General features: G+C 42.2%; 1 protein-coding gene across 2 annotated transcripts; it reads right to left on the bottom strand.

Moving 5' to 3' along the window:
- Positions 1–688: 688 nt before the first annotated feature.
- Positions 689–27,099, bottom strand: LOC117492863. 2 transcript variants are annotated; one of them, XM_034143275.1, is made up of 4 exons: positions 26,920–27,094; positions 2,845–3,441; positions 2,642–2,761; positions 689–2,200 (listed from the first exon to the last, which is right to left on the bottom strand). In XM_034143275.1, the coding sequence occupies exons 1-4, from the start codon at positions 26,931–26,933 to the stop codon at positions 1,219–1,221; spliced, it is 1,713 nt and encodes a 570-aa protein (XP_033999166.1). In that variant the 5' UTR covers positions 26,934–27,094; the 3' UTR covers positions 689–1,218. The 2 variants fall into 2 exon arrangements, with proteins under 2 accessions (XP_033999166.1, XP_033999167.1); XM_034143276.1 differs by lacking the exons at positions 689–2,200; positions 2,642–2,761; positions 2,845–3,441 and adding exons at positions 21,751–23,270; positions 25,269–25,388; positions 25,471–26,067 and having other exon boundaries at positions 26,920–27,099.
- Positions 27,100–27,835: the final 736 nt, after the last annotated feature.

Genomic DNA, 27,835 nt, shown 5'->3' with positions numbered 1-27,835 from the left:
AATGCAAGTAGTCACCTTAGCTTATTTTGTTATGAGATGTGAATTACTGTTCAATTTAGTTGATGTAATAATCGTTTGGTTTCTTTTACATTAAAAACAAGTTACAATTTTCAAAAGGTCTTGTGTTTTTTATCGGGGGGAGGCCCTTTTTCCAGTTTAGAGCAATAGCCCCTCCAAATGTCTGTGCACGTCCCTGTCTAAAATCCTGAAGTTGCTGCAAAATCTAAACAGGATAGAATCTGTAATGGCAATTTTAATGTTCCAATGTCCTATATCCTTTTGCCATTACTTCACAGGAGGGTTGGAGAGTGATCCAGACGCAGACACAAACAGATGAATTTCTGGTCCTTTGGTGCAGTTTATAATGATGTTTTATTTAACGTTTACATACCAAGGTTACCGTGTCAAAGGTTGTGGTTCGCTTTTTGTTTGGGGACCGCCCGGCGGGGAGATCAGGAGGGACGAAAGAGTAAAGCACGGTCTATAGTACGAACCGCTGCTCCATAATGAACAGCCCTGTAATAAATTGTTGCTTTGTGATGAATTGTTTTTGTAAAATCACCACTCTCATGTAATTAATTTTTTCATTCTGTACGTTTTAATCTGAAGTGTGTTATTTGTTTGACACCATGGGGCGTGTTGGTTTACTGCCCTCCAGTGGTCACAGTAATGTACAACTACATCAATGTTATCAGATGAGACACCTTTATTCATCCCACAGAGGGTACACAACTACATTTGTACAGCAAGTAAAGAGCCAAAGATAGCATACTATTAATTAATACGTATGTATAAAATATAGAAATGACAAAATTCACAATTTACAAAATACGCATCTAGTACCAATAAAATAATAAGACAAGTTAGAGACAAATAATATCTGCAGTGTCATAGTGGTACAAACAATACATATAAAACAATACACATTTCCAAATATAAACACAAGAAATATGTTTACATTTAAACTTAACTAATATTTTCAAACTTCATTTGGCAACATTATTGCAAAATGCAGGTGCAGGTATTGTCATTACGAGAAATTGAACATATAAAATATAAATGGTGTGGTTGAGCATCTTGGAGAAAATTATTTAAGATCATGCTATCATTTAAAAACATCCAAAATCTATCCAACATTGAAGTGAACAGAAACAACATTTAACTGTTTAAAACTGTATTGATTAATTTGTGCAATAAAAAAGGCAGTTAGAATTATACTTACAAATAATGCAGATCATACAGCTTATAGAATGTACTCCATTTACTTCCTCTCTGGAAAAATTGGTGTCTCAGGATAGCTTTGTTTTCTTCCGAAATCTTCAAACCTTCGCAGAGGAGGTCATGGATCGTCTGCATTGAATCCACCTCTGATCTCCAAAGTGCTGCTCTGGCTCTGATAAACTGTGAGACCTCAGTCTCGCTTCCTTTGGCCAGACTCATGCTATCTTTACAGATGAAGAAGATATCCATGCCGAGGAACAGAACATTGAGCCCAATGAGACCGGCCCTGGCTGACTTGGAGAGGGCAAGAGGCCCTTTGACTGCTGCCTGACCAATATCTGGGATATCTGACGCCACCCTGGGAACGCTGCGTAAAGCTTTCCCTTCCTGCACTGCCACTTTACCAGCACTCACAGCCAGCTGTTCACTTTTTAACAGCTTGAAAGCAGAGGCTGCATCAACTAATGAGTCAATACCTTTTCCAGTAACACCTACTTTAGCTAGCACCTTGCCGACCCCGAGAACAACATCTATGTGGATTTTTTCTCTTTTGGTGACCTCCTCAAGACAATCCTGGAGACACTGCACATCCTCCATGAAGCTCTCGAGTACTTCTCTGGCTTTCTTTTGATATGTATGGTTTACTCCAATCTCTGTGGCGGTGGTGACAGCGCTGTTGACTCCGCTTGTAATTCCCATGCCTACCCCGGTCAATGTCAGAGCCAAAGACACTCCAGCTGTTACAGGAATTAAAGCCAAACCAACGATGGAGAGCACACCTCCTACTGCCCCCACTGAGCTGCCTGCCACACTTGAGATCTTTGCTCCCTTATTCATCCTGTCTAACTGAACAGCATGCTCCTCCAGGTCCTTGAGAGACTGTTCCATCCTCGGCTGTCGCTCTTTAAACTTATCGATGAAATCAGAGCAGGGTTCGTCCTCCTGAAACAAGAACACCATCCGGAAGCTCTGGTTCATCCTGATGATGAGAATTGAAGAAAAATACAAATGAAAATTATGCATTTGAAAACTTTAGTAGGTAACCTTAAATGCAGTAGAAACACATTGGATTATAAATTGTAAAAACATGGCCTCTAAAATCCTGCAGTTGCAGCTAAATGTACATTAAGAGTCCACAGTATTCATACTGTGTCTCGAGCTCCTTTGCATTTTGTTTAAGTATTTATTTATTTTGTTATTGTTATTGCGTGACCATCTTAGTTCAGCATGTTTGCTAATTAACACTATACTGAGGTAAAGGCAATGTCTTAACCTTTGCAGAAATTTGGTGACAAACCAAAGTCTGGCAATTAAATTGATTAAGTTTGACACGACGGAGCGCTAGAGGTAAAGTAAGTTGCTAACCAAATACATTAGCATTCATGTGTTGACAAAAACCACATAAATGAGTTACACGTACCTGAGTTCCTCGAGCTGATTAATGTGATGAAGCATCCTTTGTGTGTCGTCTTCAGACAAATCCACAGCGAGGTCTACCAGAGTATCGTCGTTCATCTTCAGGCAAAAGTCACAGAAGGAGCTGTGAAAAACAGGAATATATTTTTTATCATAGATGTTTATTTTGCTAAATGTGCATATTATTTTAAGGACATGTCTCTTTACCTTTTCTCTAACTTCTCACAGATGTTCTCGGTGGTCCTTATGTATTTGTCCAGCTGATATGCCAGCACTTCAACATTCTGAAGTTTGGGGCGGAAGAAGGCGTCTGCATCTCTTTTAAACTCGAGGAGGTGAGGGCAGATTTTCCGTGCAGCAATGATGACAACCTGAACCGTTACAGGGCTGATCCCTTCAGGCAGATGTAACACCTGGTTCTCTTCCATGAACAAAGGAAGTGAGGTGACCGCCAGATTCTCCACCGCATCCAAGAAGCAGTCGAGCTCCCCCAGGCCTTCCAGAGTGGACTTCAGCAGAGCAGCCAGCTCCTTCTCCAGCTCTGCTCGCCTGCTGTCTGCAGTACCCTGGGTTACCTTGCTCTTCATATATTCCAGAAAGGCTTTACCTCTGGTCTGTGACTTGGTAACATGGCCGATGCAGAGGTCAATTTTATCAGCCCTGGTTTTGATGTCAATCATCATATCCACCTCTTTCTCCCTCTTTAGTATCCATTTAGAACTCTGCTCACAGAATTCTTTCACTGTGTCGATGTCGATGAGGGTGTCTGCGGTGTAGCAGCACAAGGCCTCCTGGAGGTCCTTTCTGTAACACAAAACATCATTAGTTTGTAAAATTGGAAAACAAAACAAATTCAAACTGAATTGTCGTTGTGCCGTTGTTGTCTTTTATCACAAGATCTACCGTATATCTCCAGCTCTAGCTTTGTGTCCCCACCAAATATTCCCTCGGCCCAAAGCCTCTGGTCAAACTTATTCTTAAAAACACAGACAGCCCTTGATTATGGTTTTCTTACTCATTTACACAGACTGTTGACAGTCAGAGGAGGATTGGCTCACATCCGAAACCCCTCGCACTTAAACACAGGGTTTTACTTTAGGACCATCAATAAATTACCATTTTATGAGACAAAACATATCTTATTTCTAAACCACCATGCTGATTCATATAAGTGGCCAATGGCCATTATGCTAAAACAAATGTCACTGCAGAATTGTATAAGTACAATGAACAAGAGAAAAACATGTCTTTTTTTAATGAAATTTAGTCCACATTCATCAGTTTGGATAGGACTTTTGTTGTGCACTTTTATGTATTAAAGGTCACCTATTATGCAAAATCCACTTTTTAATGTCTTTTATAAATAAACATGTGTCCCCTCTGTGTAAAGAGATTCTGAAAGTTTCAGGAAAAAAGATTCTCTCTCTTTTTGTCCTGATCCATTTATATAAAAACCTGTCTGAAAATTAGCTGATCAGATTTTGGCCACTTTATGATGTCATAACGATTTTCTTCCTTGCGTAACCATTAGCATTATTAGCATTAGCCCCGCGCACCAACGGAGAGAGAATAACTTATGGCAACACAAAAAAAAACATGGGAGCGGTGGAGTGATGAGGAGGTGTCGGCGTTCTGGCGATTTACTCGGAAGGCTTCAGTAGAAGCTGCTGGGAGTCCCAGCAGCTTCTACTGAAGCCAGTCCCCAACTCCGGGGACTTCTGGCCGGCGACTTCGGGTGGCAGTATACGCCGTGAAGTTGTTTGCGGCCTGCCAGTAAACCCGAAGCAGAAGAAGACGAAGTGACGTCAGTGGCTCATTTGCGTAATCTTCCCTCAGGGAACTTATTCCGGTGTGAACGTGATCGGCTCTTAGTTCCATGGGGGCACTAACTAAGTACGGCAAAGTACTCGGTGTGAAAGCGGCTATTGTGTTCTTTTTAACCAAATGTCTCGCAGAGGGGCGTTGGGAGTGGCACCTTATTTTCATCTAAAGCAGTGGTTCTCAAACTTTTTCTGCCATTCCCCACTTTCAACATGTGGGCCTTTTCAAGCTCCATCTGTCGTGAGCTACTTTTACTCCTCTTTTTTTTTTTTTTTGCAGTGTATATATTTAGCATATTTTAACATTATTATATGCTTACCTTTAACCTTTGTGTGCTGTTTGGGTCTGTGGGACCCTTTTTCAGTGTTTACTAAAAATAAAATGTATGCAATTTAATTATTTTAACCTGCTTAATTTGGGGGTGGTCCTCACCTCCTCTAGGGGGGTCCGGGGGCATGCACCCCCGGGAAGATTTTTTTTTAAATGTTGAAGTGAAAAGCATCAATCTGGTGCACTTTGAGCACAACATGAATTTATGGATACAGCTCTCAACACTCAGATGAAAGGGAGCTGTATACTTTTCAATAATCCAAACATCTTTAGAATATGATCACAACCAATAACAAATCATTTAAACTTGTTTATTCTTATCTTATGTTACCTAGTTAGCATTCTTTCTTTTTATTTATGCATATTTTACTAATCACTCTCCTTTTAAACTATTTTTTTTTTTTTTTTACTGTCCTATAGTACACATTGGAATGATTTCTTACTTTATTTTTTACAACTAGGCTATATTAAATAGATAAAGGTGTGCTCTCTCTCGCTCTCTCTCTCTCTCTCTCTCTGTCTCGCTCGCTCACAGAGGCTGTGTGCTCCTCCGTAGCGATGACGGCTTGCGTTAAAAATAGGGCTGTCAAGTTAACGCGTTAATAACACGTTAACGCAAAAAAAAATTAACGCCACTAATTATTTTAACGCGATTAACGCATGTGTATTTTTTGTCCTCGGCCACCCCGCCCCGTAGTTTCAGAGAGCATCGAGTTTAAAATACCATCGACAAGCTGATGCTGACATCCCCGCTCCTGCCGCCCGCTTGTGGCAGACCACACTTCCACGCTCACCGGCAGGCCCGGACTGGCCATCGGGAGGACCGGGAGGGTGTGTGTATGTGTGGCGCGAGCTAGGCACACCTTACGTGTTGTTGTTGTTGTTGTTAGCATCTGGTGCTAGCTAGCTGCGCTAACGGATATAAGGAGCTGTTTCAATGAAAACAGAGGAGCGACATTTCGCCGACAACTGCGCCGAGCACTTGACTTTATTCAGGTAGCCAGACAGTGGGACATTGTACGAAAAGTCAGCACACTCAGCACGGATAGTGCGCGCAACATGATTGCAGCGTCCAGGCAGCTCCCGTTCGAGCATATGCCTTGAGTTGCACATAGCTCCAACAATCCATCACAGTGTCTCTCCACATTCTCTCACACACACACACACACACACACACACACACACACACACACACACACACACACACACACACACACACACACACACACACACAAACACAAACACACACACACACACTTTGTATTGTATTATTGTATGAGAGAGGTTCCAGGTTGAATTGAGGCGAATATTTGTAATGTTCAGAGGTTGTTGTGTTTAATATTCATGAGAATATTTGTCATTGTTCAAATGATAATAAACAAACAAACATATAAAGCATATTTGTCCACTCATATGTTGATAAGAGTATTAAAAACTTGAAAAATATCCCTCTAAGGTACATTTAGAACAAATAAAAAATGTGCGATTAATTTGCGATTAATCGCGATTAACTATGGACAATCATGCGATTAATCGCGATTAAATATTTTAATCGACTGACAGCCCTAGTTAAAAAATAATAATAAACATATTTCACGGTTAAACTCCTTATGAAGTGGTGAGGTGCCGCTCCACATTACTTTTCTTCCCAACTTGTAAATTATTTTGGTTTCAGTTGTGTGTGTGTGAGCAGGCTCGGATTGGCCATCGGGAGATTCGGGACTTTTCCCGGTGGGCCGCTGCCGTTTGTGGGCTGCTGCCTTAGGTGGGCCGTGTACTTTCACGGCGCCGCTGCGCCGGTACCGCATCCGCCACCGCATCCGCCACCGCATCCGCCGCTGCAAACACCCGTTGCGAGTCTCCGGCTGTAACAGTCCACTACCGCTCGCGAGGACCCAGGTTCGATTCCGGCCTGAGGTCCAAAAAATGTATTAAAAAAAAAAATAATAATAATGATAATCTCCCGTTCATCGCGTCCATTCGCGACCCACCTATCACATCTCTGCGCCCCACCAGTGGGGCGCGCCCCACACTTTGAGAAACGCTGATCCAAAGTAACAGACAGAGAATCAGCACTTTAGAAACAGGGTTGAAACAGAGGGGGTTTATAGGATGCTAAAATGCATGATCTGTTTGGTATTTCGAGCCAAGCACATCAGAGACATGTTTTGTATATATCTGAGACCTATAATATATTGATGAAAAACAGTATAATAGGGGACCTTTAATGTAAAAATCTTCCTCTATAAATTAGAAAGTGGACAGAATTAATAAAAAACGTTTTTCCTGTTTGTCAAGTGCAGTAATGATATCTGTTATGAATTTGGAGTCACTGGGTAACATGAAATGGAAGGTATGCAAATAAATTAAACTTGGTAATGCCTTATTTGTCCAGTATAAAGACGCAGCAGAAACCGGCGTGAATGTCTTTCAATTGACCAACCTAAAGCTAACTTCACCGTGGTAAATATCTAAATAATTTGACCAAATAACTCCATTTCTGTGCTGAGGAGCGTCGGTGTTGATCTGTAAACAACACCGTAGAGTGAATGTGTGGAACTCACACGAGAGAGAAAACAACAAGATCAGCGCCATATAGATTATTATATACTATTATACTATTATTATTATATACTATTATACTATTATACTATTATACGGCTCTGACCAAGATGAACAAATCGAATCCATCTCATTTGCCTACGAACATTTCTGCTAAAGACCGGGCAAAGCAGTACGCCGATGTCTTGCACGAAAGTGGGGGGAAACTATTCTGCACCCCGTGCAACTGTGTGTTGGAGCATAAGATAAAATCGACGGTGACGACCCACTTTGATTCATTCAAACATTCGAAAATGCTTTCTGCTGCTGCGGACAAGAAAGCCAAACAACTCGCGTTCACCGAGGCATCAACCTCCAAAACCCTTTCGAGGGCTACAAGAAACGAGGTGAGTAGCCTACAAGATTGAAGCTGGTCAGATAACGAACGAGTAAATGAAAACAGAATGAGGTGGAGAAGAGTGTGTGTGTGTGTGTGTGTGTGAGAGAGAGTGATTAAAATAGCCCATATATAAATACATAAATAACACTTTGTGATGTAGCTTGCTTCTAGTATGCTTGTTTATCATAGGAACTCTTTAAAAGGGCTCACTTTCATTCAGTAGTAGCCTAGTAACAGGGTGTGGGAGAAGAATCACCTTTTTTCCGCCTCCCGCATATTTCGCAACTTTTCGCATATTTAGCATATTTCCGCATATTTCGCAACTTCACCGCATAAAATCACATAAAAACCCCGCATGTTTAATCGCATAATCAAGGATTTTAGCCCGCATAATCAAGGATTTTAGCCCGCATAATCAAGGATTTTAGCCCGCGTTTTTCTGGAGGGTCTATCTAATGGTCCTTGGAGTGAGGGGCGGGGCGAAACTCACGGAAGTGTTTTCAAAACAAAAGCACTCGTGGGCTTGGAACGGTGATAATATTATAAACAAGGGGAATTGAGCGATCACAACGAAAACAGCCAAGACATATATTGAGCCCAGAAAATGAATGTTATTAACTGCTGTAAATATAATAAGCCTGTGTCTAAAATGGACAACTTGTTAGGAGATTTAAACTACAGCGATTCTGCACTGCGGTCAACTGTTTTTTCAATTCAGCTGCTCTTCATTTTTTGTCCTGCTATATTTGATGAAGTTCTTAATAAAACTGACACTGTTGGACTCGGTACTACTACGGTACTTTTACTGTGTACTTTGTGAGTAATCCTCTGCCAGAGTCCCCTCCATAGTACATAATGCATGTTTTCTGCTATCTTTGATGAATGATAAAAAGACAATTTTACCATTAGTTCTTAATGATATTGATACTGCTTGACTCAGTAGTCTTACACCTACAATACAATGAAGTACTTCTAGTGTGTTGTTAAAAAAAAAAGATCCGCTGTCAATGTCCCCTCCTGAGAACAAAATCAAGCCACTTCTGTTAAGTTTGATGAGGGAAAAAATGATTTTTGCCATTAGTTCTTCGTGAGTTTGACAATAGGCGCGTTCACACCGGAGTACTTTGGAGTACTTTTCCCACAATAGTTCATCAGAACTACGATATATTTGCGTTCACACCAAAAAGCCCCAGGAACTAAAGTAGTTCAAATTAGTTCATCTGACCCGCTTTTCAGTCCCTGCTAGAGAGCAGGGACTGTTGTGGGAGAAAATAGTTCATACGTCTGATTGGCTGTGCGGAATGCAAACCACGCCCGTTTGACTCTGAATTCTTTTTTTGTAAGCGGCCATTGTATTTGCTCGCTTCGGCCAGCGCACCCGAAGAGATTACTTTTGTGAAAGCAGTTATTATAGCAACACTAAATAAATCATCGGAGCGGTGGAGTGATGAGGATGTGTCGGCGCTTCTCGGCGATTTACTCGGAGGACGCAAAGCGCCGCATTCAGAAGCTTCTACTGAATGCAGTTTCCGTCGCTCAGCAAATTAGCAGACCTGTCATGTCGGGACGACTACGAAGGTAAAATAAAATACATGCACTGCACTGTTTTAATCTGCACAATACTGGTCTTAGATGTACTTTTATTTGCTCAGTAGATCGAGCTAGCCATGCTAGAACTTGCTATCATAGGTCCAAGCTGGCTAACAACATCTAGCTAGCTAGCTATTCTCAGCCGTGCCCGCTATGAACACGTTTTGACTTGTGAATAAGTGTGCAATGTTCTGTAATTTGCTTCACTAACTCATGGCACTAATCGTGTGTTTCAGGCGAGGTGTTTCTCTCAGGATTAGAAACTAGTTTTCCCCTCCGGGATAAAACGATAATATAACGTTAGTAATTAGCATGCTAGCTGCACATAATGCTACCTCTAACAATACATTGTAGTTGCTATAATTTCAAGTCATTTGCAACATTCATTCTACATGTTAATGGTAAAAGCTTAAACAGTTGATTACCTGCATGCCACAAAGACTGATGTTCTAATATTTTTGCACATTTAAGTAGAAATGTAATTGAAATTCTATTTATTTTTCCTTTTTTTTATTGATTGTTATAATTGTACTCAGCCATGTTATGTTAGATGTCAATCCACTTACACTGTAACTACTCTGGCCTTGAAAGAAGGTTACACATCTAACTGATGTCCACTAATCCCTATAAAACAAAGTTCAAGCATACATTAAGCACAAAACAATAAATAAGGGCACTTTGATATTTTTTATTTGATATTATTTGATCCTATCTTATCTTCTACTTTACACCTGCATTTTGTACACTGTCCCTGCCTGCACCATGTCCAATGTTGGACAATGTTGTCTCGTTGTTGCGATTAAACTGATCTTGTATCTTGCTTATTTCACCTTAGGAAAGCAGGCATGGGATGACAGCTTCCTTGACACCATCATGGCGATGGACTGCCGTGCCATGGTCAGCAAGGAGAATGAGGACCTGCATGCCAAGGAGATGCACGACGAACGGCTGCTGCATTCACACAAGGCCCAGGAATCGGACGACCAGCTGCTCATGGTGCCAGGTGGAGCAACAAAATACCTTTCAGGCTGGGCTTCTGGCAGTGCTAAGCGAGCTGATTAAATCCAACAGGCCGTCAATACAAAAATTAAGAAAAACTTGTCGTCCTTGATAAACTGTACAATGACTTGTTGGGAGGCGTGTTGTGCAGTGGTCTGGTGCGTTGGTGTTCGGATCAGCGGAGCACAGGTTCAAACCCCACTGCAGTCAGGATGTCGTTGTGTCCCTGGGCAAGACACTTCACCCCAAATTGCCTACACCTGGGACAGTTAATTTTGTATTATTGTGATTATATATATATGCCACTGTTATTAATACTGACACCTAACTTTGCACTAAGGTGTGTCTGCTGCTGAGCCTACCTATTGTTATTATATATATATATATATATATATATATATATATATATATATATATATATATATATATATTGCCACTGTTATTATATTGTTTTGATACTACTGACACTTATTGATCTGCTGCTGATAAATAAAAGAGAACCTACATGCACAGCACTAGCATCATGACTGTCTTTGTTTAAACCAGCAGCAGTGCAGCGGTACACAGACTAACCTGTGTGTGTCTAACGTAGTTCTTCAGGTGTGTATGCTTAACATGTATGTATTTATCACAGTAAAGATGGTATACAAAAGCTTTTTAAAGAGCTTTCAACCTCATCCCATTGTCTTTAACACACATTTAACATAATAATATACTCATATTAATATACAAATATACAGTATGAGTACTGTTTTGATACTGACATTTTATCTTTGCACTAAGGTGTGTCTGCACTATTGTAATTTTGTCTGTTGACTGTGGTAAATAAAAGAGAGAACCAAATGCACTGTACAAAAGATCAGCTTTATTGTCAATTTACAATTTCCATGCTGTTCAGATGCCTCATAAGGGCTGTGCGCGTGTCTTGCCCCGCGGCGATTTTTTTAGGCACGGGTACACACTCCCGGTAATTGGTGTTGCGTCTCCCCAACGTTGCTTCCAGGCGAATACAGAGGAGTTGAAAAGAGCCCTTGGACATTCGGAAATCTTTGATCCACTGCACATTGGTGTACGTTGGCACCACCTTCTCCCACCAGGCCGATGTTCTATTGTTCACCCAGAGAGAGTGCGGGACACGACGCGTTCCGTAGTATTCGCATATCTGGAACACATACAAAGACACAAATTAGCCCTACATAACTCCATAAATCCTACATTAGATAGTATTAATGTGATTTAATGAACGTACCATTGCTGTTCTTTGGGCGTGATAACGGTCATCATCCTCAGCTGTCCTACGGCGAAACATGTCCATAGCGTGTGCTTTTCGTCGTCCAATCCTTTTGTTAAGGCTTCTTAACCGCCTTCGCCTCCGCCTCCGCCTCCGACTCAGCATTTCTATTGCATTTGAATGGTCGATCTGTATTTGTATTTGTGGCTGAGTTATTGGCTTAAATAACTCAGTTACGAAGCTGTATAACACGAGCACCAAAACGTCAACTCCATACCGTGTCTGAGGTCGGAAGGTAAACAGAAGCATACAGCGGAAGCGGAAGTTTTTTTTCTTCTTCTTCTCTTGGTTTTTTGGCGAATTGCAACTTTAAGGTGCATACCGCCACCTACTGTACTCGCCGTGAAGTTGTTTGCGGCCTGCCAGTAAACCCAAAGCAGAAGAAGAAGAAGTGACGTCAGCAGCTCATTTGCCTAATCCACCCCCAGGAACTCATTTTGGTGTGAACGCGATCTGCTTTAGTTCATCAGAACTAAAAGAGCTCTCATGAACTAAAGTTCTCATGAACTATTGTGGGAAAAGTACTTGGTGTGAACGCGCCTACTGTTGGACTCAGTACTAGTGAAACTACTCCCATGAGTACTATAAAGTAGGCTACTTTTACTATGTACTTTTCCAGTAATCCTCTGTCAATGTCCCCTCCTGAGTACAATAATGCATGTTTTTCTGCTATTTTTAATAAGCATTAAAAAACCTTTCTTCCTGAGACTGATATTATTGGACAGAGTATTTTAAGAGGATATGGTGGACATATTATCAGCAATACTTCCAGTCAGTACTCCGGCAGCAGCATTTTTACACCTTGGAAAGTCTTTCGAGTCTGGCCTGGATAGCTGATCACAACTATCCTTCAGCAAAGTGACACACTCTGTCACTGTGGTTGGCCTCTTATGATGCTGCTGTCTTTTAATATAGGATTATTTCTCAGCCGCTAGTTCGTTCCTCGCAGACTCTTCAGTCTCATCAGCCTCATCCTTCCATCAGTCCCCTGCAGTCAACGCATCAGCCTCCTCCAGCACACTTCCAGTGTCTGACTCCATATGATATGTGACCCGCTCTATCGAAATCAGTCGGAAGTCGCAACGGCTCATTTCAAAATAAACGTGGATTTGCGTAAAAAACTATTTTTTCGGGGTTCGGGTGTTTTGTTTGATTTTAAATAAACAAAGTCTTGGCTTTCAGAATATGAAACTTTTATTTCCAAAATCACACGATAAATACATTTTTGAAGCTTGTAAAGGGAAGATGACAGGCACCTCTCACTCGCAATCTGCTCTTCCGCAGAGCTGCACCCCCTCCCTCCGGCTGAAATTATGAATGTAAGGCATATAGTAATCATAGATAACACTGCAGGGTCCGTTACAGTTTGTTTTCATCTGATTTCAATTAAACAAAGTCTTGGCTTTCAGAATATTAAACTTGTTTCGGCAAATTTAGATGATAAATACAACTATGAAGCTTGTAACGGCATAATTACAAGCGGAGAACGGAGTAACTTAACGTCACAGCAAGCATAACAACAGCCGGTGTTTCTCGTGAGTGTTTTCCCCGGGAAACAAACACAATATACACTTACGCAAAAATACGCACACACACATACACACACACACACACACACACACACATACTCGCGAGCTTCCCCCAGACCAGTAATCCAAACGAAAATATTTTCCCTCCGGACTATTTTGATCATTTGCTCCGCTAATAATCAATCAGATCGATGGATTCCAGAGAAGAGGAAACTTTGAAGGCCTTTTTCTCAAAATGATGACTCTGTGACAGTCATTATATAATGTGACATATTTTGCTTAATATTTGGAGTACAAAAACAATCCTGATATCATTAGAAAGCTAGGAATCTCCTCTTTCCAACAGTGTATACAACTCAAAATGTGTCTTCGGGTCAATGCGACTGATTTCGATAGAGCAGGTCACATATTGTCCTGATGCTGTATACAAGGGTGATGCCCCATGATCGCAAAATGACCCCTAGAGTCTGAGTGCCAACTGCCAAGGACCTCATATTATGTCTGTCATTAATGTTACATCACCCATTATAACAATTTTCTTTCCTTTTTTCTCTTCTCTTAACTGAATAGTCCTGTCTTTAAAGGTGGGGTAGGTAAGTTTGAGAAACCGGCTCGAGATACACTTTTTGTTATATTCCATGGAATGCTCTCAACATCCTGATAGCAATGAATATCTTAAGTGCTTTGACAAAAAATCCATAAAAGAATTTCATCTGTGGAAGCCGTAATACTGTAAAAAGTACGACCAATCATTTTAGCCGGCCCGGCTAAAATGACTGGATGGCCTACCTGCCTGTCAGCCTTCCATCGGGGCACAAACTTATCTCGTGCCCTCATGGGTCATGTGCGCGTTCGTGTGTGTTGGAGGAGGGGCTCTGTAAGGAAGTGGCAGATTTTCTCCGGTTGTGTATTTTCAAATTCTAGCGATCTCGAGCCGGTTTCTCAAACTTACCTACCCCACCTTTAAGTATAATACAATGTAAAGTCCTTTTCCTGCACCATTTTAAGGCTTCAAAACAGGCATTTTTACTGTATGTGTTTGGAGAAATAACACAATCAATGGCCCAGAATTGTACTTTATAAACTATGAATCTTTTGGTGCTTGAAGAAATACAGACTCGTTAAGCCGGCCAGGTTATATGCCTTTTTTGGAGCCCTTTTTTTCAATATTTATTAAAATGTCACTAGTTTTTTAAACAAACCACTATCTGAGGATTATACAAGCAACCATAAAACGCCCTTTATCTAGAGAGCCATTGAAGCCCATGAAGAATTGATCCTTCCACAAATCTTTTCATCTGCTGTATTAATAAAGTTGCCACGTGTTTTCAAATTCAAGTTAAGGCACTATCTGTGCAGAACATTAAAAATATTCTTCATTTGCAGTATTTTATTTAAAAGTGTTCAGAAAGACTGCATCAATGATATGCTATATATCTATATATCTATATAATATCAATATTTGTATTAACTTCAACCAAAGTAAATTTAAATAGCGGGCAAAAATGGGTTAATTGCCATGGATGTGGTGTTTGATATAGTTTACGTTCAATTTCAACATATCTCTCAGTAGTCTGTTGTCTCGGACATAAACTCCGTAATAAATGTAGTCTACATTTCATAAGAGGTGTAAAACCTGAGAGCATTTAAAATCGCATTTGAACAAAATGCTTATGATCTGTAGTTGTATTAGTATTTTTGATTTATTGAGTGAACGAGTGACACGAAGGGCTCTTTAAGAACTCAGATGCTCGATTCCTTTGCTTTGGTAATAGTCTTTATTTATAAAGATCACAAAGCTTTTCAAAAGTCTTCTAGGATCTACTAGGACATTTCCAAAGAATCCTTAGGTTCAACTAGGTATTTACAAAGTCTCTGGGAACAGCATGGATATCATGAAGAGACAAGACGAACCAACACAAGACAAAGGGAGAGAAGGGCTATATATACACACACACACACACATTAGGTAATGAGGCACAGGTGGACACAATCAGGGGCGGGAACAACAATCAGTCTGACCGGTGACACACAAAGACAGGAAGTGCAGACACCTGGAAAGATAGAGCAGAGTCATGTCAAAATAAGACAGATAGACAAACACTAAAACCTTACAGTACCCCCCCTTTTACGGACGACTCCAGACGTCCCTGAAACCTGAGACCGTAGTCTGTCAAAATCCGTGATCAGAGTTTTGTCGACAATGAAGCTGCCCGGGATCCAGCATCTTTCCTCTAGTCCATACCCTACCCAGTCGACCAGGAACTGTCTCCCTCTACCCCGCTTTCTTTCTGACAGTATCTTTTCCACTGTATAGACGATACCTCCGTCGAGGTGGAGGTGGTGTGGAGGAGGGAACCAGTCTACTCTCTAAAACTGGTTTCAGCTTGCTGACATGGAACGTGGGGTGGACCTTGAGAGACTTTGGGAGACATAGGCGAACAGCAACAGGATTAATAACCTTTGAAATGGGAAATGGGCCAACGAACCGGGGGGCCAGTTTCCTGGAGGCGACATGAAGAGGAAGGTCCTTGGTGGACAACCACACTCGTTGTCCGACCTTGTATCTAGGAGATGGACGTCGTTTTCGGTCGGCCAAACTCTTCATGCGGGTCGCACTTCTCTGCAGCATCTGGCGAACACCCTTCCATACCCGGCGACAGCGGCGAACCAGAGCATGTGCTGATGGTACGGTAACTTCTTGCTCGAGCTCCGGGAACAATGGAGGCTGGTATCCATGGACACATTGGAAAGGAGAGATTCCGGTGGCTGATGTGGGTAAGGTATTGTGTGCATACTCAACCCAGATCAGATGTTTGCTCCAGGTGGTAGGCTTCTGGGACACCAGGCATCTCAGACATGTCTCCATTTCCTGATTCATCCTCTCCGCTTGGCCGTTTGACTGGGGATGGTATCCGGATGTCAGGCTCACAGTGGCTTGGATCAGGCGACAAAACTCCTTCCAGAAACGTGAAACGAATTGTGGGCCTCGGTCTGAAACGACATCACTTGGGAAACCATGTATACGAAAAACATGGGACAACATGGCCTGTGCAGTTTCTTTGGCAGTAGGTAATTTGGACATGGGGATGAGATGTACCATCTTGGAGAAACGATCAATGACTGTGAGTACTGTGGTATTACCTGCCGAAGGTGGAAATCCTGTCACAAAGTCCAACGCAATGTGCGACCATGGTCTGTGGGGAATGGGCAGAGGTTGAAGAAGACCTGCCGCAGCTTGACGAGATGTCTTGTTTCTAGCACACACAGGACAAGCTGCCACATATTCTGCAACATCCTTCCACATTGCAGGCCACCAGAATCTGTGTTTCACCATAAAAAGGGTCCTCTTGGTTCCAGGATGACAGGAAAGGACAGATGTATGGGCCCAATGAATCACCTGAGAACGAAGTGTCCTAGGAACAAACAGGCGATTCTGCGGACAACCTTTATGGACAGGATTCTCTCCATTAGCCTGTTTTACTTTAGCTTCAATGGGCCAGGTCACACTCCCGATCACCCGGTCTGACCGCAGAATGGGTTCTGGAGTCTTGGGAACTGGCTCCGGATCAAAAACTCTGGAGAGAGCGTCCGGTTTCCCGTTCTTAGAACCAGGTCGATAAGACAGAGTGAAGCTAAATCTGTTAAAGAATAAAGCCCACCTGGCTTGTCTGGAGTTCAAGCGCTTTACCCTCCTGATGTACTGCAAGTTTTTATGATCTGTCCATACCAGGAAATCCTGCTCTGCTCCCTCCAACCAGTGCCGCCACTCCTCCAAAGCAATCTTCACAGCCAAGAGTTCCCGATTTCCCACGTCGTAATTCCTCTCAGCAGAAGATAGCTTACGGGAGAGATAGGCACACGGATGAAGTTTATTGTCCCCCGCTGACATCTGAGACAGTATAGCTCCAACGCCATCGTTAGAGGCGTCTACTTCCACCACAAACTGTCGGTTGCGATCAGGTACAGTCAGGATAGGAGCTGTGGTGAACCTCCTCTTCAGATCCATGAAGGATTTCTCTGCCTGTGGATTCCACACAAACTGAACATGGGGAGAGGTAAGGGAATGGAGAGGAGAGGCAATAGCACTGAAATTGCGTATGAAACGTCTGTAAAAGTTAGCAAACCCCAAGAATTGCTGAACTTTCTTTCTGGAGTTTGGCGTAGGCCAATTTGCCACATCACTGACCTTTGCTGGGTCCATTTCCATCTTGTTAGGGGAAATCACAAAGCCCAAAAATGATACTGAGTTGACATGAAACTCACATTTTTCGGCTTTCACAAACAAATGATTAGCCAGGAGTCTTTGAAGAACAAGATGAACATGGTTAACATGAGTATTCTCATCTGGAGAAAAGATGAGAATATCATCGAGATACACAAAACAGAAAACATTCAGGAAATCTCTTAACACATCGTTAATGAGAGCTTGGAAAACAGCAGGTGCATTACAAAGTCCAAAAGGCATCACCAAATATTCGTAATGTCCCGTAGGTGTATTGAAACCTGTTTTCCACTCATCCCCCTCCCGGATGCGCACAAGGTGATAAGCATTCCTTAGGTCAAGCTTGGTAAATATCTTAGCTCCTTGTAATAGTTCAAATGCCGTAGAGATGAGTGGAAGGGGATATCTGTTCTTAACCGTGATCTGATTTAGCGGACTATAATCAATACAGGGCCTCAATGTCCCATCCTTTTTTCCCACAAAAAAGAAACCTGCCGCTGCTGGGGATGAAGATGTCCGAATCAACCCAGTCTTGAGTGAAGAATCGATATATGCCTTCATGGCCTCCCTTTCTGGCCCAGAAAGAGAGTACAGCCGTCCCTTGGGAATAGTAGAGCCCGACAGAAGTTCTATGGGACAATCGTACGGTCTATGGGGAGGCAATGAAGTAGCTCGTGTTTTGTTAAACACCTCCTTAATGTCTGAATAGCAACCAGGAACTTTAGACAAGTCAGGAAAGTCAGAAGGTTTAGAACAAATGTCACTGCTATTACCTGACCCCTGCTTAAAGTTACTAGGTCTGTTACTCAACCCTGTTTCACTGGTTAAACATGAACGAGAGCACTCAACCCCCCACCCTTTCACCTTTCCTGTCTGCCAGTCAACGTGAGGGTTGTGTTTAACAAGCCAAGGGTACCCCAAAATGAGAGGATGTTGAGCAGAGTTAAATAAATGAAAACTAATTTGCTCTCGATGTTCCTGATCTACGACTAATACCATGGGCTCAGTGCGATGAGTAACTGTACATAAAAGGCGGCCGTCCAAAGCACTAGCCTCTAAGGGCTGATCTAAAAGTACAACCTTTAAATTCAAACTCTTTGCCAGCTCCCAGTCTAACAAACTCTCATCAGCCCCAGAATCGACTAATGCATCCTGAGTCATAGTCTTATCCCCAAGCTTGATTCGTACCTGCATTAATTTTCTGACTGGAGAGTCGAAGGAAGTCACTCGGCTCACCAGCGTCTTCCTTCCTGCTGATGAGCCTGATCTTTTGCCGAACAGGCTGCCGAAACATGACCCTGCTGGCCGCAGTAGAAGCACCGCCGCTCCCGTAGACGGCGCTGACGCTCCTCCGGCGTGAGTCTGGCTCTTCCGAGCTGCATCTGTTCCTCCGCGGCGATAGGAGGCGCTGATCGCTCTGGAGATGAAGTCTGGGAATTCCTCTGCCAAGTGTAGTATTCCCTCGGTAACTCCCGTCTGAAAGGTGGAGTGGATACTGCATTCCTTCCCTTTTCCCGCTGTCTATCAGCTAGACGTTGATCAACCCGGATAGCCATGGCGATGAGCGAGTCCAAATCTTCAGGCAGCTGTAATGGAGCTAACTGATCCTTTATGGGATCCGCTAACCCATGCAGGAAAGCATCAAAGAGAGCCGCCGAGTTCCACCCACTCTCCGCTGCCAGAGTACGGAAATCAATTGCGTAATCCGCCACTCTCCTCTGCCGCTGTTTAATGTTCACCAGGGCTCTCGCTGACTCTCTCCCGGGTGATATCTGATCAAAGATCTTGCTCATGGTATCCAAGAACAGTTCCAATGACTGACAAACAGGCGAGCACCGGGACCACTCCGCTGTTGCCCAGGCTTCCGCTCTACCCGTCAGATGAGAGACAATAAAAGCTACTTTAGCTTGATCGGTGGGAAATGCTGCGGGCTGGTGTTTGAAGTGGAGATCGCACTGTACCAGGAAGGGACGACAGTTTCCAGAGTCTCCGGAGAATTTCTCCGGCGAAGCGAGACGGATCGTAGGTGACTGCATGGGTACTTGAACGGGGATATCAGCAGACCCGACCCCCGCTGAACCGGAAAACTCTGCCGCAGGAACACCAGGGTTTGCCACGAGGTGAGTCAGTATGTCCCGCATCTTTTCAGCCAGTAGATTTATTTCTGTCGTCACCGTAGCTTGAAAGTTGTCTTGACGAGCATGTAAATCCTGGACCCCTTGGTTGATTGCTGACAGCTGTCCCTCATGTTGATGAAGGTGTGTACCCTGCGCCTGCAGGGCCGTTCTTACTGTAGTAGAATCGGCTGAGTCCATCTTGTTTGGTTGGTTGGTTCTGACACGAAGGGCTCTTTAAGAACTCAGATGCTCGATTCCTTTGCTTTGGTAATAGTCTTTATTTATAAAGATCACAAAGCTTTTCAAAAGTCTTCTAGGATCTACTAGGACATTTCCAAAGAATCCTTAGGTTCAACTAGGTATTTACAAAGTCTCTGGTAACAGCATGGATATCATGAAGAGACAAGACGAACCAACACAAGACAAAGGGAGAGAAGGGCTATATATACACACACACACATTAGGTAATGAGGCACAGGTGGACACAATCAGGGGCGGGAACAACAATCAGTCTGACCGGTGACACACAAAGACAGGAAGTGCAGACACCTGGAAAGATAGAGCAGAGTCATGTCAAAATAAGACAGATAGACAAACACTAAAACCTTACAACGAGGCGATGTAGAGAAGGTTAAGCTGTCATTATTAGGCTGTTATGTACTGTTGGAGTGGTAAGCAGGCCTATTGTTTTTGGATATTTGTGGAGTTAGGTGGTCCGTGAGTGTTTTTTTATTGGTTAAGTGGTCCTTGGTATGAAAAAGTTTGAGAAACACTCCGCTAGTGGATTGTCAACGGGGGGAGCCTCGCTGCGGGGAAATTATACAGATGGCTAGTCTGCCCCTGAAAAATGTATATGCACACGTTATTATTAATAATAATTAAAAAAAAATTATTAACATTTTTTTATAAAGAAAAGAAAATAATATTTTTTAATTTACAATTTTTATTTTGTAATCATCTCGCTACCCCCCGGGGGGTCGCGACCCCCACTTTGAGAACCCCTGCTTTAACATATTGAGAAATGAGAAGACATTGTCCCATCTATTGAAACTGAGGCTTGCGGTGTAGAATATAGTAATTTGAACCTATTCATAAATCCCAAAGACAACTCATTTCAAGTTTTAAACAAATACTTCCACTCTTTATGATCAAATATTTTTTCTTCATGACCTGCTTGTTTAAAATAGGTAAATATTGTACATCTGACCTGTCACTCACCCTTACCCCAGGAACCAGAAAACTATTCTGCTAAAATCTCTATCACCAGACTACTTGTTGAGGAATTTAGTTGACATGGCAGCTGAAGCTGTTAGGTTTCGTTTCCTTTGTTTAACATCACCAGGTAGAACCACCACACCCATTTCTGTACTAAAGGTTTTAAAAGGTTAAGGCGCCGCTGGATCCAGAGTGAACGTCTTTCAAATATCCAACCTAAAACTAACTTCACTGCCGTAACTATCACAATATGTTCTACCAACTAAGCAATGAATAGCCGTGTCTGTGATGATCTGCTGTGGCAGAAAGATTAAGACAAAAAGTCAGAGAGCCTTTCTTTATCTGCCGAGTTAACTGAATGCTGAAGTTGTACTGAAGTTTGACCTGTGAGTTCTGCTTCACCTGCACCTGTCACTGAGATAGGTATTAATCAACTTCACATGGACAAAAAGCCACTACAAAGAGACAGAAAAATGCAGATGTGACATGGCTACTTCTCTATTTGTTGTCTTTGTTAAACAATAGGCTTTAACATTACTTCTTCCGTTTATTTAATATTTCAAAACTCATAGTGCACATACTTTATGACACTTATGTTACTAGAGGGTTAATGTTTTTAATGTCTTTTTCTGTGCAAAAGTGGCTCAATGCTTTACCTTTCAGCAGACATGTTTAAAAATGATTATTGCCTATAGTACAAGGCAATAAAATACAAAGGATTGTTGCCCAATAAAAAAAAACAACCTCAAGAATAACCAAACAAAAGAAACCCTTTACCGAACCCCCCTCTCGCTTCCTTGACTTACAAAGTTATTGACTTCAGCTGGAGTTGTTTAGTAACTCAACTTTCTCCGGTTGACCTGACTCTGACTGACTACCGGCTGTGCTGAGCTGCCGGCATTATCATTACGAGAGATCGAATGCATAAAATATGATGATGTGATTGAAAAGCTTGGAGAAAATAATTTCAAATAATTCTAGTATAGCATCAGAATGCTTTCGAATATATATCTACTGTATATATTAATCCATTATTAAAATGAACAGAAACAATGTTTAACTACTTAAAACTTTATTGATTAATTTGTACAAGAAAAAAATATAGTTAGAATTATACATACAAATAATGCAGATCATACAAATTATAGAATGTTCTTCATTTATTCTGTACACACAACATCTTTTGCACATCTGTCCGTCCTTCCGATCCCTCTTCAGTTGCTTCCGGACGTTTCTCTCATTTTTACTAATTAATTAGTTAATTAGTTAATTGTGGAGTTTCTCTTGTCTGCATGGGTCTGAAGACAGAGCGTGTTGTATGCTGTACAGTCTGTGAAGCCCCCTTATACAAATGTGTAATTTGTGGTATTGGGTTGTATACACAATGTCATTGATTTATTGATTTATTGATTGTTTTATTTAACATTTTTACATAGCAATAGCAACTCTTAAATGCGTTATATTGAAACAGGTTTGAAAAAAGGTTAATGACGTCAAAGATACATGTGGTGAACAGTGAGCTGTAGCAGTTAAAATTCATCTCATATGTGATTATACAGATTTCATATCCAGATTTGGCAAAAATACTAAAATTCAGTAGGTGTCTTTGTTTGGTGTTCACTACTGTATTAAACAAAGCTTTTTTTTCCTCTCTGGAAAAATTGGTGTCTCCAGGATAGCCTTGTTTTCTTCCGATATCTTCAAACCTTCGCAGAGGAGGTCATGGATCATCTGCATTGAATCCACCTCTGATCTCCAAAGTGCTGCTCTGGCTCTGATAAACTGTGAGACCTCAGTCTCGCTTCCTTTGGCCAGACTGATGCTATCTTTACAGATAAAGATGATATCCATGCCGAGGAACAGAGCATTGAGCCCAATGAGACCGGCCCTGACTGACTTGGAGAGGGCAAGAGGCCCTTTGACTGCTGCCTGACCGATATCTGGGATATCTGCCGCCATGCTGCGAACGCTGCGTAAAGCTTTCCCTTCCTGCACTGCCACTTTACCAGCACTCATAGCCAGCTCTTCCCTTTTTAACAGCTTGAAAGCAGAGGCTGCATCAACTAATGAGTCAATACCGTTTCCAATAACACAAGCTTTAGCTAGCACCTTGCCGACCCCGAGAACAACAGGGATTGCTTCTCTTTTGGTGACGACCTCCAGACAATCCTGGAGACACTGCACATCCTCCATGAAGCTCTCAAACACTTCTTTGGCTTTGCTTTGATGTTTAAGGTTTACTCCAATCTCTGTGGCGGTGGTGACAGCGCCGTTGACTCCGCTGGTAATTCCCATGCCTAACCCGGTCATTGTCAGAGCCAAAGACACTCCAGCTGTTACAGGAATTAAAGCCAAACCAACGATGGAGAGCACACCTCCTACTGCCCCCACTGAGCTGCCTGCCACACTGGAGATCTTTGCTCCCTTATTCATCCTGTCTAACTGAACAGCATGCTCCTCCAGGTCCTTGAGAGACTGTTCCATCCTCTGCTTTTGCTTTTTAAACGTATTGATGAAATCAGAGCAGGGTTCGTCCCCCTGAAACAAGAACACCATCCGGAAGCTCTGGTTCATCCTGACGATGAGATAAGAGGAAATACAAAATAACATGATGAATGAAAAAAGTTAGTATGTAACCTATAATACAAAAAACATTGGATTTGAGATTTTCTTTATGGGACACACATTAGGAGGCAACATACTGTAGCGCAATAAAATCAACAAAAAACTAAATATTTCATAAGGCAGGGATGCTTTCAAAAACGAGTCCTGAATCATGGATATCTACCTCTAAAACCCTGAAGTTGCTGCAAATTCAAACAGTTTAGAGTCTAAAGCAGGGGTCGGCAACCCTAGGCACAATGGTGGAACGCGGTACCGTAACCAGTGGCCCACTAGGAATAAGTGGAATAAGTGTGCAAAAATATTTAAATTGTATTTTCAGATCCGGAACGAGACCGCCGCCAAAGCGCGTCTCCCCGTTACCTGCAGAAGGAAGCCATGCACGAAAGGAATACAGTTTAAGGGGAGTGATTTGTAAAATATCCATAAAGAAAAAGAAAATCTGTTTACAGTTCTGTTTCATATGGGTGTGCACCAGATTGATGCTTTTAACTTCAATATTTATTTTTAAAAAAAGCCTTCCTGTTATGTGATAAATCGGATGTGGATGTTTTCATATGGATGGGAGCATACTTGGTGCTCATGTTTCTGTTTGTTACATTTAATTCACCCGTTTTGACATTTGCTGTTAACACATTGCAAGTTTATTGCTGAAGATTGGTGCTTAATTGGTGACTGTTGGGGAAATATTTTCCAGGGCCCATAACTGTGACCCAGTTTATCAGTTTAAACTGTCCTGACTGAGCACAGGCACCTGTAGCCTTGGAGGCTGTGCTCTCAGTGTTTTGTCTCCCTGTTCCTGCCTGTTGGCGTCAACTGATAGAGGTGTTATGGTTCTATCTTGTTATGCACAATGTTGATTATTCTCTCAGAACTAGCTAAATACATGGGTCTGAGGTAGAGATCTTCAGAATTGATTTGGCATCTCAACCTGTGTCAACTCGTGGCTCATGACAGGTCTTGTGAATTCTCCGGCCGAAGCTCCACATAAACCGTCAGTGTTTGCCATTAAAGCTCCAGCTCTCCTCAAGTCTCTCTGAGTCCTGTTTCCAATTGCTTCAGAAGTTTCCCCCACAGTGATTAGTGATTTCAACTCAGATGTGAATGTTTTCATAAGGATGGCTGCTTTCTTTTAAATGTTGCTATGCACTTTGATAGAATAGAATTGGGAGGGATGAAACCCTCTTTTAATGGTCACACATGCAGAGCACACAGCACACACAGTGAAATTTGGCCTCTGCATTTAACCCATCCTAGTACCAGGAGTCTAGTACTAGGAGCAGTGGGCAGCTAGTGTACAGCGCCCAGGGAGCAATGGGAATGAGTGGGGAAGGGGGGTGTCCGGTGCCTTGCTCAAGGGCACCACAGCAGGGCAGGAGGTGAACTGGGACCTCTCCAAGTAGCAGTCCACACTCCACATTTTAGGTCTGGTCGGGGACTTGAACCGGCAACCCTACAGCTCCCAGTCCAAGCCCCTACTGACTGAGCCACTGCCGGACATCAATTTTATTGATGTAATAAAATTACAGATCCGCTGGAAATGTTGTGATGTCATTATTGCAATTAATGATAATCTTAATGTGATTTCTTTTTTCAAATGGCACTTCATATCAAAAAGGTTGCTGACCCCTGGTCTTAAGCATTAATGCTGTATCTCAAGCTCCTTTGCATTTTAAAAGCTTTTTTTAAATGTGTTTTGCTTGTGTAATTGCATGACCATATTAGTTGAGCATGTTAGCATTCTAGGGTTTGCTAATTACCACTGAACATACAGTAAATCTGAGGTTGAAGTAACTATTAAAATGTGTACAAAGATTTGTGTTCGTCTATGGCTATGCAGTCAACAACAAGCAAGCCAATTATTGAGTGCATGTCATCGTTTTCATTATCATTACTCATCACACCTTGCACAGCTGTGTTGACAAAAACCACATAAAGGAGTTACACGTACCTGAGTTCCTCGAGCTGATTAATGTGATGAAGCATCCTTTGTGTGTCGTCTTCAGACAAATCCACAGCGAGTTCTACCAGTGTATCGTCGTTCATCTTCAGGCAAAAGTCACAGAAGGAGCTGTGAAAAACAGGAAAATATTTTTATAATAGATGTTTATTTAGCTAAATGTGCATATTATTTTAAGGGCATGCCTCTTTACCTTTTCTCTAACTTCTCACAGATGTTCTCGGTGGTCCTTATGTATTTGTCCAGCTGATATGCCAGCACTTCCACATTCTGAAGTTTGGGGCGGAAGAAGGCGTCTGCATCTCTTTTAAACTTGAGGAGGTGAGGGCAGATCATCCGTGCAGCAATGATGACAAGCTGAACCGTTACAGGGCTGATCCCTTCAGGCAGATGTAACACCTGGTTCTCTTCCATGAACAAAGGAAGTGAGGTGACCGCCAGATTCTCCACCGCATCCAAGAAGCAGTCGAGCTCCTCCAGGCCTTCCAGAGTGGACTTCAGCAGAGCATCCAGTTCCTTCTCCAGCTCTGCTCGCCTCCTGTCTGCAGTACCCTGGGTTACCTTGCTCTTCATATATTCCAGAAAGGCTTTACCTTTGGTCTGTGACTTGGTAACATGGTCGATGCTGAGGTCAATGTTATCTGCCCTGGTTTTGATGTCCTTCATTATATCCACCTCTTTCTCCCTCTTTAGTATCCATTTAGAACTCTGCTCACAGAATTCTTTCACTGTATCGATGTCGATGAGGGTATCTGCGGTGTAGCAGCACAAGGCCTCCTGGAGCATTTTTCTGTAACAAAAAATACCTCTATTGAAATAATTCTTCAACCTCAACAGCTAAGACTTCACAAACAAATTAATCAATATAGTTTTCATCAGTACATTTGAAAAATAAAAAACAAGTGTTAGTTCAATTCCTCTGTGTGTACTTGCTAAAACACATTTTTTGACAACAGGGCTCATTTTCTCAGAACACTAAACACAATTCACAAAACCACACACCCAAAGTGCAAAACACCTCATATATCTTGCAAAATGAAGCACTGCACCCAAAACTACATAAACACTTACCAAAACCAAACGTTGCACCAACTACACACTGTGGTGCTTTATATAAAGCACACTCATCTTTTATGGTGATCTGTGTGTTGAGAATTCTGCATAAAAAGATTGTTCAAGTCTACAAAAATATGTGCAGAAACACAAATATACAGTTGCTATCATTTAGTTTTTCTCCAAAACAAATTGGTGCAACATTCCTGCACAACACATAGTTACAGTTGTGTAAACAGAAATGATGCCTCTGTCAAATACAGTAAAGTGAAAGGAAAACTTTGAGGAAAAATAAATACTGTAAGACAACAAGCCTGAGAGCCTCTCTTTATCTTCAGGGTAAACTAAATACTGAAGTTGAACCGCAGTAAGAGTTCTGCTTCACCGAAACCAAGCAACTACACAGAGACAAAAAGCAAAGAGACATACAAATAAAAACAAACAACTACAGAGAGACACAAAGAAGACGACCACAAAGAGACAGAAGTGCTAAACACACAGTGGAAATAGCTAAATGACACTCACTACAAAATAATGTTGTTAATGTCTTTTTCTGTGTAAAAGTGTCCCAACGATATAAATGATTTACCTTGCAGCAGACATGTTTCTCCTCTGACAGTGTGCGTTCTGCAGTTCCTCGACTCAGACCTCAACTTATTACCTGCGTGTTTAAAATGAAAACAGATAAATATTGGTCATCTAACGTGTTACTAACCCCAGAATGAGATAGCTCTCAACTGACAGGAAAAGTCTCTTTTATATGCTAACAGCTGCTCACTTTCACTTTCATGTTCAGTTATAGCACACCATGTGACTTAAAGGGCCCATGTCATGGCTATTTCCACTGATCATAATTACATTGTTGAGGTATACTAAAATAGATTTATACTGTGCAATTTTCCAAACTCACATTGGTTTCGCATACAGCATCTCTGTCAAGTATGTGTATTCAGCAGTATTCACTTTCTCCACTAAACGACTCGTTGGAGCTCTTGCCCCCCCCCTCCGTGAGCCTAGTGTGCTCCGATTGGTCAGCTCGGCCACTCTGTTCTGATTAGTCAACCAGAGAGGCTCCGCCCGCTTTTTTCGGGGAACATCAGTCTTATAATGGCGTCGGTACAGCCATGTATTTTATACGCTAACTAACCGAACTGTTGTTATAGAAGAGTGTGACGGCCCCAGGGCCTTTGTGCAGGTGTGTTGCAGGTCTTACGATGGGGTGGAGCTGAAGAGCGATGAACAGCGCGATCACGGACACCTCCGTAGCCGAGGTGCTATTAAGCCCAGCTGCCCGGAGTCACACGGCGGCCCGTCTCTCTCCAAAGCGGCTCGGCGATTCTCTCCCCTCGACCACACCTTGACAATCCTGCGCACTGCCCTGGCTGACAATATCAAGCATCACCAAGATCCAGAAAGCCGGGCCACTTCAGAAACTCGAGCTGTGTTGGGGGGCCGAATCAAAAATAAGTTGAACTTAATTCTGCTCAATATACCAATACTGAAAA

The sequence above is a fragment of the Trematomus bernacchii genome, unplaced genomic scaffold (genome assembly GCF_902827165.1).
Source record: "Trematomus bernacchii unplaced genomic scaffold, fTreBer1.1, whole genome shotgun sequence".
In the NCBI taxonomy this organism is placed as follows: Eukaryota; Metazoa; Chordata; class Actinopteri; order Perciformes; family Nototheniidae; genus Trematomus; species Trematomus bernacchii.
Note: the sequence above shows the minus strand (reverse complement) of the source record. Positions and strands in the feature narration are given on the sequence as shown.